General features: G+C 43.2%; 1 protein-coding gene across 3 annotated transcripts in view; it reads left to right on the top strand.

The window, feature by feature from the left end:
* Positions 1-12,182, top strand: part of dpp6a (dipeptidyl-peptidase 6a) — a 359,154-nt gene that overhangs the window by 250,697 nt on the left and 96,275 nt on the right. For all 3 annotated transcript variants that reach the window (XM_036934924.2, XM_036934926.2, XM_036934925.2), the window contains one exon: positions 4,028-4,142. In XM_036934924.2, coding sequence (XP_036790819.2) covers positions 4,028-4,142 — 115 coding nt within the window. The remainder of the gene's footprint in view (positions 1-4,027; positions 4,143-12,182) is intronic.

Genomic DNA, 12,182 nt, shown 5'->3' on the forward strand with positions numbered 1-12,182 from the left:
AGCTTGTTTTATGTTATTTGACAAGGAGATGAACTGATATTGGCTATAGGCTGGGAAGAATCAGAGTATCTTGCAGCTGTTCCACTGGAGATTTTAGATTCATATGTAGGCAAATGTTTCCGTGTACCTCACGCACTCTCTCCTCAGAATTACAATGCACCTTTCACCAGGCGGTTGCATATGAATTAGTCTAGGCCTACAACATGTCAGTGAAGTCCCTTGATCATAGTTAACTAATGCTGTGATGGTACACTACATGACCAAAAGTATGTGGACACCCCTTCAAATGATTGGATTCAGCTATTTCAATAACACCCGTTACTGACAGGTGTATAAAATAGAGCACACAGCCATGCAATCTCCATAGACAAAGACTGGAAGTAGAGTGGCCGTACTGAAGAGTTCAGTGACTCTCAATGTGGCACCGTCATAGGATGCCACCTTTCCAACAAGTCAGTTTGTCAAATTTCTACCCTGCTAGAGGTGCCACGGTTAATTGTAAGTGATGTTATTGTGAAGTGTAAACGTCTAGAAGCAACAACAGCTCAGCCGCGAAATGGTAGGTCACACAAGCTCACAGAACAGGACCGCCATTCTGTGAGCATGTTGCAACCGAGTGCTGTCCTCGGTTGCAACACTCATTACCGAGTTCCAAACTACCTCTGGAAGTAACGTCAGCACAATAACTGTTTGTCAGGAGCTTCATGAAATGGGTTTCTATGGCCGAGCAGCCACACACAAACCTAAAATCACCATGCGCAATGCCAAGTGTCGGCTGGAGGGGTGTAAAGCTCGCTGACATTGGACTCTGGAGCAGTGGAAACGCTTTCTCTGGAGTTATGAATCACGCTTCACCATCTGGCAGTCCGACAGACAAATCTAAGTTTGGCGGATGCCAGGAGAACGCTACCTGCCGCAATGCATAGTGCCAACTATAAAGTTTGGTGGAGAAGGAATAATGGTCTGAGGCTGGTTTTCATGGTTGGGGTTAGGCCCTTTAGTTCCAGTGAAGGGACATCTTAACGCTAGAGCATACAATGACATTCTAGTCGATTCTGAGGTTCTAACTTTGTGGGAACAATTTTGGAATGCTGTTCCAGCATGACAATGCCCGTGCACAAAGTAAAGGTCCATACAGAAATGGTTTGTTTAGATCGGTGTGGAAGAAGTTGACTGGCCTGCACAGAGCCCTGACCTCAACCCCATCAAACACCTTTGGGATGAATTGGAACGCCAACTGCGAGCCATGCCAAATCGCCCAACATCAGTGCCTGACCTCACTAATGCTCTTGTGGCAGAATAGAAGCCAGTCTCCACAGCGATGTTCCAACATCTAGTCAAAAGCCTTCCCAGAAGAGTGGAGGCTGTTATAGCAGCAATGTTCCAACATCTAGTGGAAAGCCTTCCTAGAAGAGTGGAGGCTGTTATAGCAGCAATGTTCCAACATCTAGTCAAAAGCCTTCCCAGAAGAGTGGAGGCTGTTATAGCAGCAATGTTCCAACATCTAGTGGAAAGCCTTCTCAGAAGAGTGGAGGCTGTTATAGCAGCAAGGGGGGACCAACTCCATATTAATGTCCATGATTTTGTAATGAGCTGTTCGATGAGCAGGTGTCCACATACTTTTGGTCATGTTAGAGTATGTATTCCTTTACCTATTTTATTTGATTGGATGTTAATTAGATTGCATGAATGCCATACACATATAAATATGACACAAAAAAACACTCACTACTAATCAGAGATGAACATATGTTTCTTCTTTCAGATAACCTTGCTGATCAATATCTTCAAGCAATTAAAAATGTTACTCTGTTTTGGCTGTTATCGCTTGGCACCGAAACACAATTAAACCTAATGACAGTCACATGTTGACTCAAGCGTGCAAAAGTGATGCGCTTGACAAATATATTTGCAAGTTAAATTAGGTTCTACCAATCAGCAACTTGTGGACAACTTCCACAAGAGAGCATACCCATGGAAACATTATACTAGGGGACCTACTCCACGCAGCAGTCATGATCATGATTAAAAACATCAATAATTGTCCTTGCAGCGTCAGAGCATCGTAGCCCCACTAGCGTTTTGTATATTGATGTGTTTGGTTAGTCAGCTGTGACTTCTCGCTAGCTGTTTACAATACAATGTGTGTGTGTGTGTGTGTGTGTGTGTGTGTGTGTGTGTGTTACAATTGTGCGTTACAATTGAGTGCTACTGTGTAGGTGTTACAATGAGTGCAGGTCTATTATATTGGGTATTATGTAAAATCCCAAATCTGTTGTGGACACTCCAAAAGAGAGTGATGTTTGTCCTCTCATGCTGGCACAAAGTGGCCGATGTTATTGTTTAAAAGAGCCTCACTGAGCCTCAGTTGTTTGTTCTCCCTGCATGACACTCACCCAACCAAACATATTGGACTATATAGCTCATGATTATTGTTATTTTGCAGGATTGCCAGGCAAATGATTCACTAGTAGGCTACACCATTTGTATAAACTTGTTGATAAGGGATGTGTCTGGCTCTGTTTGTGGGGTTGTTTACGTCACAGTCCACTAACTCTCCTCCCGCCTGCTGTGACCAGCCCTCGGCAGTGACCCCTGCGAAAGCACCCCCGTTTCGCCGGAGCACCGCCAGGGATTGTGGGAAAACAGGTTGTTGGTTTTAATGAGGGTGTGTACTGGGCGGTGTGGTAAAAAGCCCCTGCTGCTCTTATCTAATGATGTCTGCCGTTCCATTCAATTGAGCAAAGGAGGTCACTAAAAAGCTTACCTCATAGACCAGACCACTCTAGTCCATTAGAGCGTGTGTGTGTGTGTGGTTTGTAGTTTCTCTTAATTAAGACCTTAGCCAAAGGTACTAGCTACATACCATCTTCTCAGGTCTTTTTACCCACCCCCACTGTAAACAAATGTAAAAGTTATTAATCCAGCTATTTTGATGTTTTAGGCTTTCAATATCCTTTTCAAATAATTACTCCTAGCTTGGATGTTCTGTTTGTTGTGTTTGTTGGAGCTGAACTGTAGAAATGTCCAACTTTCTTTCATCTTTGAGTGCGATTTTTGACAGGTGTGGTTGATGTATGCCATGTTGTTGTTGTTGTTGTTGCTGCTGTTCTAAAGTAAAATAGGGGGTGCTTATATGTGAGGTGTGAAATGGAAATGGGTTTTTTGACTCCCCCTGAGACACCCTCAGAGAGTGGGGACTCGTTGTGGCTGCTGCTGCTGCTGCAGCATAAGTCTACTGGTGAAATACATTTCTTCACCAAATCCTCAATAACATGGGTTGTATAGTCTTTTGTGACAAAAAGGAAAAGGTTGAAAACCCTCTTCTCATTCAACTCCCTCCATACCCTGCAGAGACCATTTATCAAATTCGATATTGATACTTATTACTTTTCAATTTAATTTTGCACTTAAAACAATATTAAACCTACTGTGTAACTTTACTTGTTTCATTGTTTCAAGTTTTCTCCTAAAACTCAACTGATTTGAAATCATTTTTCTAGCAAAAAGCCTCTTGGCCCCGTTCCCCCACCAAAGTCACCAATGATCCAAAAGCTCAATTTTTATCTGTCACATTCATTTGCCAGTGATGGCTGCTGACTCCTTGCCTCATTTAATAATCCCCCCTCCTCCACTCCTCCTCCTGCATTTTGCTTGTGGCAATTCTCCTTGAGAATTCATGTTGTTGTTTCTGTAGTTCACACTCGTCCTTGACAGACCCATCAATTTGAGTTCTCTACCTTTCTTTCCTACTCCTTCCATTTATTTTATTCATTCTTCCATTGTTCTCTCTCACTTTCTGTCCTTTTCTTCCCCCCTACTCTTTATACTAACAGACAGTATCACTCCATTATTTCTCTCTCCCTTACCCCTTACCCACGTCTCGTTTATTTTTCCCTTTCCTTCTTTTACTCTCCATCTTACGACTACAACCTTTCTCTTGTTCACTCTCCTCTCCTATTTTTCTCTCTCCTTTCTTTCTCTGTCTCTGACCGTGTATTTCTCTCTGTCTGTTTTGTGTTTCCAGGAGCTGGTGGGGAGTAACCCTCCTCAGAGGAACTGGAAGGGTATTGCGATCGCCCTGCTTGTCATTCTGGTCATCTGCTCCCTGATCGTCACCTCGGTCATCCTGCTGACACCAGGTACGTGGAGAGGAGGGGAATGGAGAGGATAATGGAGAGGGGAATGGAGAGGAGATGAGAATGGAGAGGAGAATGGAAAGGAAAGGAGAATGGAGAGGAGAATGGTATGGAATGGAATGGAGAGGAGAGGGGATGAGGCTGACACCAGGTACAGGGAGAGAGGAGGGAAGGGGAGGACAGGTTTGACACCAGGTGCGTGGAGAGGGGAGGATAGGGGAGGGGCCAGGGTTGACACCAGGTATGTGGAGAGGAGAGAGGAGAGGGGAAGGGACAGGGTTGACCACCGTACCATACGCACAAACAGGTTTAACATGCAGCGTGTGTCACATTATCTTCCAATGTCACAGAGTAGTGCACTCGTAGCTGCAGTGCAGTGGGCTTGTACTCTACCGCAAACACGAAACATGTTCACTGCATGTAGATGGAGTCTTTTTTTCTGTTATGTGTTCTCACATGGGGCTCCCGAGTAGCACAGTGGAAATGTTTACTTACAAGCCCTTAACCAACAGTGCAGTTCAAGACGAGTTAAGAAAATATTTACAAAATAGACTAAAGTTAAAGTAATGCAATAAGGATAACAATAACCATGCTATATACAGGGTGTACCGGTTCCGCTATTGAGTCAGTGTGCAGGGGTACTGGTTAGTTGAGGTCATTTGTACATGTTGGTAGGGGTGAAGTGACTATGCATAGAAAATAAACAACAAGTAGCAGCAGTGTACAAAAGGGGGGGGGGGGGCAAATGTAAATAGTCCGGTGGCGATTTTATTAATTGTTCAGCAGTCTTATGGCTTGGGGGTAGAAGCTGTTAAGGAGCCTTTTGGTCCTAGACTTGGCGCTCCGGTACCGCTTGCTGTGCGTTAGAAGGTAAAACAGTCTATAATTTGTGTGACTGGAGTCTCTGACAATTTTATGGGCTTTCTCTGACACCACCTATTACACAGGTGCTGGCAAGAAGTTTGGCTCCAGTTATGTACTGGGCCATACGCACTACCCTCTGTATCGCCTTACGGTCAGATGCCGAGCAGTTGCCATACCAGGCGGTGATGCAACCGGTCAGGATGCTCTCGATGGTGCAGCTGTAGAACCTTTTGAGGATCTGGGGACCCATGCCAAATCTTTTCAGTCTCCTTAGGGGGAAAAGGTTTTGTTGTGCCCTCTTCACGACTGTCTTGGTGTGTTTGGACCATGATAGTTCGTTGGTAATATGGACACCAAGGAACTTGAAACTCTTGACCTGCTCCACTACAGCCACATCAATGTTAATGGGGGCCTGTTCGGACTGCCTTTTCCTGTGGTCCACGATCACCTCCTTTGTCTTGCTCACATTGAGGGAGAGGTTGTTGTCCTGGCACCACACTGCCTGTTCTCTGACCTCCTCCCTATAGACCGTCTCATCGTTGTCTGTGATCAGGCCTACCACTGTTGTGTCGTCAGCAAACTTAATGATGGTGTTGGAGACGTGTTTGGCCACGCAGTCGTGGGTGAAGAGGGAGTACAGGAGGGGACTAAGTACACACCCCTGAGGGGCCCCAGTGTTAAGAATCAGCGTGGCAGACATGTTGTTGCCTACTCTTACCACCTGGGGGCAGCCTGTCAGGATGTCCAGGATCCAGTTGCGGAGGGAGGTGTTTAGTCCCAGGGTCCTTAGCTTAGTGATGAGCTTTGTGGGCACTATGGTGTTGAACACTGATCTGTAGTCAATGAACAGCATTCTCACATAGGTGTTCCTTTTGTCCAGGTGGGAAAGGGCAGTGTGGAGGGTGATTGAGATTGCGTCATCGGTGGATCTGTTGGGGCGTTATGCGAATTGGAGTGGGTCTAGGATGTCTGGTATGATGTTGTTGATGTGAGCCATGACCAGCCTTTCAAAGCACTTCATGGCTACCGACGTGAGTGCTACGGGGCGATAATCATTTAAGCAGGTTACCTTTGCTTCCTTGGGCACAGGGACTATGGTGGTCTGCTTGAAACATGTAGGTATTACAGACTCAGTAATAAGAGAGATTGAAAATGTCAGTGAAGACACTTGACAGTTGGTCTGCGCATGCTTTTAGTACCATTTCTGGTAATCTGTCTGGCCCAACGGCTTTGTGAATGTTGACCTGTTTAATGGTTTTGTTCACATCGGCTACCTAGAGCGTTATCATACGGTTATCCAGAACAGCTGGTTGTAATTTCTTATAAGCGTCCGGATTAGTCTCCCGCTCATTGAAAGTGGCAGCTCTAGCCTGTAATCCATGGCTTTTGGTTGGGATATGTACGTACGGTCACTGTGGGGATGACGTCGTCGATGCACTTATTGATGAAGCCGGTGACTGAGGTGGTGTACTCCTCAATGCCATTGGATGAATCCTGGAACATATTCCAGTCTGTGCTTGCAAAACAGTCCTGTAGTGTAGCATCCGTGTCATCTGATCACTTCCGTATTGAGCGAGTCACGGGTACTTCCTGCTTTAGTTTTTGCTTGTAGGAGGATAGAATTATGGTCAGATTTTCCAAATGGAGGGTGGGGGAGAGCTTTGTATGCATCTCTGTGTGTGGAGTGAAGGTGGTCTAGGATTTTCTTTCCTCTGGTTGCACATGAGACATGCTGGTAAATATTTGGTAAAACTAATTTAAGTTTGCCTGCATGAAAGTCCCCAGAAACTAGGAGCGCCGCTTCTGGGTGAGCAATAATATAGATGAGAACTCTCTTGGTAGAGAGTGTGGTCTACAGCTTATCATAAGGTACTCTCTCTCAGGCAAGCAATACCTCAAGACTTCTTTAATATTAGACATTGCGCACCAGCTGTTATTGACAAATATGCACACACCCCCACCCATCATCTTACCAGACGTAGCTTCTCTGTTCTGCCGGTGCATGGAAAATCCTGCCAGGTCTATGTTATCCGTATCAAAGTTCAGCCACGTCTCTATGAAACATAAGATATTACAGTTTTTTATGTGCCGTTGATAGGATAATCTTAATCGTAGGTCGTTTTCGTTTTCCAATGATTGCACGTTAGCAAGAAGAACGGATGGCAGCCTATCGATAATTCTCTTATATTACGGCATACACGACATTACAGCTGGAACTTCATTTGGCCAAGGAAAATGGCTCAACAGAATGAAATCCTCAAAAACAGTTTTTGAACAGGCCTATATTGCAGCTATTATCAACAAAGTTGATTGCCTACCGTAGACCTACCCAACAAATGACAGCAATAGGCAAATGCTTTTTATTTTACAACAGGCCTATAATAATAATAATTTTTACTATTAATGACTAAACAGTTGCTAATAAATACGAAAATAAATAAATGAAAATTGCATCAAACCTGAACAGTGACTTGCACACAGTCCATTTGGCTGTGCAATATTGTTGTCCATTACAATATTCTTCCGTAACTTTAGTTTTACTTCAATGAAAATAACTCCATCTTCACAAGCAACAGTATCCTAGGCAAAGGCTCCTATTACTTGCTCTCTCTTTCTTTCTCTCTCCTCAGCAGCAGGTGCACGTGAGGTGAGCAGCTGGAACCAGTGTCAGCTGGACATGAGCTATACGTTTTATTGAGTTGCAATTAGCTGACATAGATAACAAGCTTGCACAGTTCTCATCAAACAAACATTAAACGATCAGAGAACAGGTCCAATCGGCTCATGTCTGTAAATCAATTTTAATTGCACATAACCGAGACTGTGGAAATTATATCAGAGACCCAGAGCTGAGACAAAAGTCCAAATTTAGGATCTTGGAATTTCAGGTCAGTTGGACCCGTGAAGACATTTAACACAGACACACATAGTGGCATTTATTTTCCATAGACCTCTTTCTTCTGAAGCCAGTCAGAATGTCCTTCAGATTGCAGTGCTAGCTGTGCCACTAGAGATTCTGGGTTCGCGTCCAGGCTCTGTTGGAGCTGGCCGCGACTGGGAGACCCATGGGGCAGCGCACAATTGGTCCAGCGTCGTCCGGGTTTGGGAAGGTTTTGGCTGGCAGGGATATCCTTGTCCCATCAAGCACTAGCGACCCTTGTGGCATGCCGGGCGCAGTGCACACTGACACGGTCGCCAGGTGCACGAAGTGTCCTCCAACACATTGGTGTGCGGTATCCACTTGGTAGTTACAGTCTTGTCTCATCGCTGCAACTCCCGTACGGACTCGGGAGTGGCGAAGGTTGAGAACCATGCATCTCCTGAAACACAACCCAACCAAGCTGCACTGCTTCTTGACACAATGCCCATTTAACCTGGAAGCCAGCCAATAAAATAAAACATTTAAACAATTTAAAAATCGGGGGATCACGTGACCCTTGAACGAGATGGCCGCATGAACTAAGAGCTCCGCATAAGTAGTTTTCAATTCTTAATCTGACCTCCACTCCAAGTTCAAACTCATTTAGGTTTTGTCAAAAAGACCACCTCGCACTCTGTCATCCTTTCTGAGCTGAGATCCCAACGTACAGAACTCAACATCAAATTAGATGGCATTAACTCTCAGCTCAGTGTGATAGGGGGCAAGGTGACAACCCTGGAAAATGCTTTGCCTGACATCAACAACAAGAGAACCGTCAACGCGGGGCACCTGGACGAGAATGAATGAAAACAGAATGAAAACAGACATTTCTCCAAACTGTAAAAGATGTACCTCTGAAAGAGGAACCTATATGCATGTATTTTGGAGCTGTAGAGAGATTGCCAGATTTTGGCAATCTATACATACTGCTGCACAGAAAATACTAGATGTACAGTTTGATATGACCCCGTGTATCTATCTTCTCAATGCCCAGCAGGACTTTGTTCTTGATCCTGACAGATAAAATGTGTTTATGACTATTACATACTTTGCTAAGAAATGTATTCTTCTATTGTGGGCCTCTAATACTTCTAAAATGTGGATTGACCAGATTGTTGACGTTCTCCCTCTTGAAAACCTCACTTATGACCTCCGCAAGAGACCGCCCAAGTTTGATAGACTCTGGTCTCCACTACTCAACTATATTTCAAATTGGACAGAGTGAATGTGGTGATTAAGGAAATGAGCAGATACATGTTGTGTAAGGTTCTGTAAAAACGAATTATTTGCTCGTCATCTCAACTAAGGCTGGAAATAGCTAATAAGAACCTTGATAGTGCTGCTGCAAGTTTTTATATATATAAATATATATTATTTTTTATTATGTTTATTGTATTTTTATTATTATTGTTAGTTTTTTTTATTAAGTTTGTCACATCTGTGAATGTGGAATGTGTTTTGTTGGTTGATTGAAAAACAAGAACTTTAAATTGGGAAAAAAATATATATATTAAGAAATGAATGTTTTTCAAGCTCTGTTTGGGAATATTTACATGAAAAGCTAATCAATAGGCCATTTGTTTATATTTTAGCTCACAGAGCCCCTTGATGTGTTTTATAGTCAGGAGGAGCCATATCGATCAATATAAATACAAATATATATTATTACCAAGTTACTGAGACAAGTTACTTTTGAAGGTTTTGCTTGAACTCGATGAAAGATTACTTTTGACATTCAACCAGATGCTTAAGTCATTTTCTTTCTTTTTTGGGTGGGGGGATTTTACCCCCTTTTCTCCCCAATTTCGTGGCATCCAATTGTTACTAGTTACTATCTTGTCTCATCGCTACTGCTCCTCCTTCCTCCTGTGTCGGAGGAAACACCGTGCACCTGGCAACCTGGTTAGTGCGCACTGCGCCCGGCCCGCCACAGTCGCTGGTGCGCGATGAGACAAGGATATCCCTACCGGCCAAACCGGACGAGGTCAATTGTGCGTTGCCCCACGCATTTTTCATATGTCTGTTATCAAATGTATATAATCGAAACAGGAAGCTTTCCCCCCACATTTCAATCTACTGTGTATTCAGTGTCTCGGATCATTTAGCTGTCTTGTCCTGATAAATCTGTATGAAAATATGTATTATTTGGATGTGAAATCCAATGTGGAAGTGACTAATGGCATTTTTATCACTAATACTCATTATTAGGCTTGAAAAAGGGCGGGTATATTACTGGAAACCTTCCAAGTTTACCACTAAACTTATCAAGGCACAAGGCAAGATCCAGATGCAGACACAGGAGGCAATTGGTTGGAGTCTTACAATGTTTATTAATCAAAAGGCAAGAGAATGGTCATGGACAGGCAAAAAGGTCAAAACCAGATCCAGAGTCCAATAGGTACCGAAGGGCAGGCAGAATCAAGGTCAGGGCAGGCAGGATGATCAGGCAGGCAGGAAAGTAGTCCAGAGTCAGGCAGGGGTCAGTACCGGGAGGACTATAAGAAGAGAATAGAAAAGGACTACGGGAAAAACACGCTGGTTGACTTGACTAAACATACAAGACGAACTGGCACAGAGAGACAGGAAACACAGGGATAAATACACTGGTACAGAGAGACAGGAAACACAGGGATAAATACACTGGGGAAAATAAGTGACACCTGTAGGGGTGGAGACAATCACAGGAACAGGTGAAACAGATCAGGGCGTGACAAAACTACCAGAATTTTGGGATATTTCAAGGATTTTATGTAATCTATCACAAAATATCTAGTGGCCCTTTTGGGTACTTCAGATTATCACAGGTGTCTGTAATTATCTCTCGTGGCCTTATCACAACAAATAAATGAAATTAATAAAAAATATGATTTTGCCCCCAAAAAATGAATGACAAAGCTGTAAAACATCATCATTATACCATTGGTGTTTAATATGAAGGTTTTAGCATGAAATATCCTTTATATAATTTTACACACTTTTGTATTTATTTTACTATCTCAGTTGTCAGTGTTTTGGGGTCAAACTGGAGGCAATTGTGAAAAAAGTCAATAAAAAATCATGCAATTGTTGATTAGATTCTGTTTTATTATTAATAGGGTATTTTCTCTTGAACCATAAGGCCTATCTACTAGACACTCATGGGCAATATGTACGCAGATATAAACAATTAAAACTATACATTAATACATTTTTGAATAGTTATTATTATCAAAGTTATAAATTACCGAAGTTCTGATAGATTGCCACAGATTTTCTGTTAATTACCAAAATTACGGAAGATCCGGTAACTTTGGTAAATTACCGGTAGCTTTGCAACCCTAAACATTACCATGTAGGCTTGCCTTGTTGTTTTTATTTATATTTATGTTTTGTCCATGTCGGCATATTTCCTACCAGAGATTTATCTGGTTTAGTATCCTGAAATACAGTAGTTCTTCAGTTCCCCCTCACCAGTTTTCATCCGATGCATGAGCCCACCAAACCAACTGTATCCAAGAGAAAGTGTGCATGAGTTATATGGCCTACCGTGAAAGGTATAAAGCACACAAGACATTCAACTTTCCATTAGCACAAATTTTATTCCATAGTAGTTTGCAGGTAACTGAGTCTGTAGTGACTTACCCAGTGGTCGATACAATAGACTAATTTAGGCTTCAGCACTAGAGTACTGTTCCAGATGCCAAAGGGTCTCATCACCTTGTCAGCTCCTATTGTAGGTGTGAAATGATCCCCCCTTTCTCTTAATTTCTCTTTTCATATTTTAGAGACAGCTGTGAGGGGAAATGTAGAGGTGAAAGTGACAGCCATCAGGGCAGACCTGAGGATTGAACCTCCGTCTGGGGCAATGTGTTGTCCTGAGTAGGCAGCGCTAAACCAGATTCTGACACAAACTGTTCCCCTCTGCCATTGCCTCTTCTGGTCTTAGACTCCCTCCCACTGTCTGTCCATTTGGGTTTCCAGTACCGGCCTGACTTCTGACTTCGGCCTGACTTCTAATCCCCCATTGCCTCCCTCCGAACTCCTACACAGTGTGCCCAAGCATAACGTTTCACAAAGGGAATCCCACTTGGCTTTCACAGACTGCTCATTACTGGGAGTTTGGAGGGCTATTTGATAAAATGGTAAAAATTTGATCAAATAAAAAAATCCATTGGTTAATAACAATAGGTTTAAGGAGATTTAGTGGATTAATTAGCTATCCACAACAACCCAAAACAACAATTGGATGATGGGGCTGAGTGATTTCTCCGCTTTTTCTA

The sequence above is a fragment of the Oncorhynchus mykiss genome, chromosome 11 (genome assembly GCF_057628025.1).
Source record: "Oncorhynchus mykiss isolate SJ-2025 chromosome 11, ASM5762802v1, whole genome shotgun sequence".
NCBI lineage: Eukaryota > Metazoa > Chordata > Actinopteri > Salmoniformes > Salmonidae > Oncorhynchus > Oncorhynchus mykiss.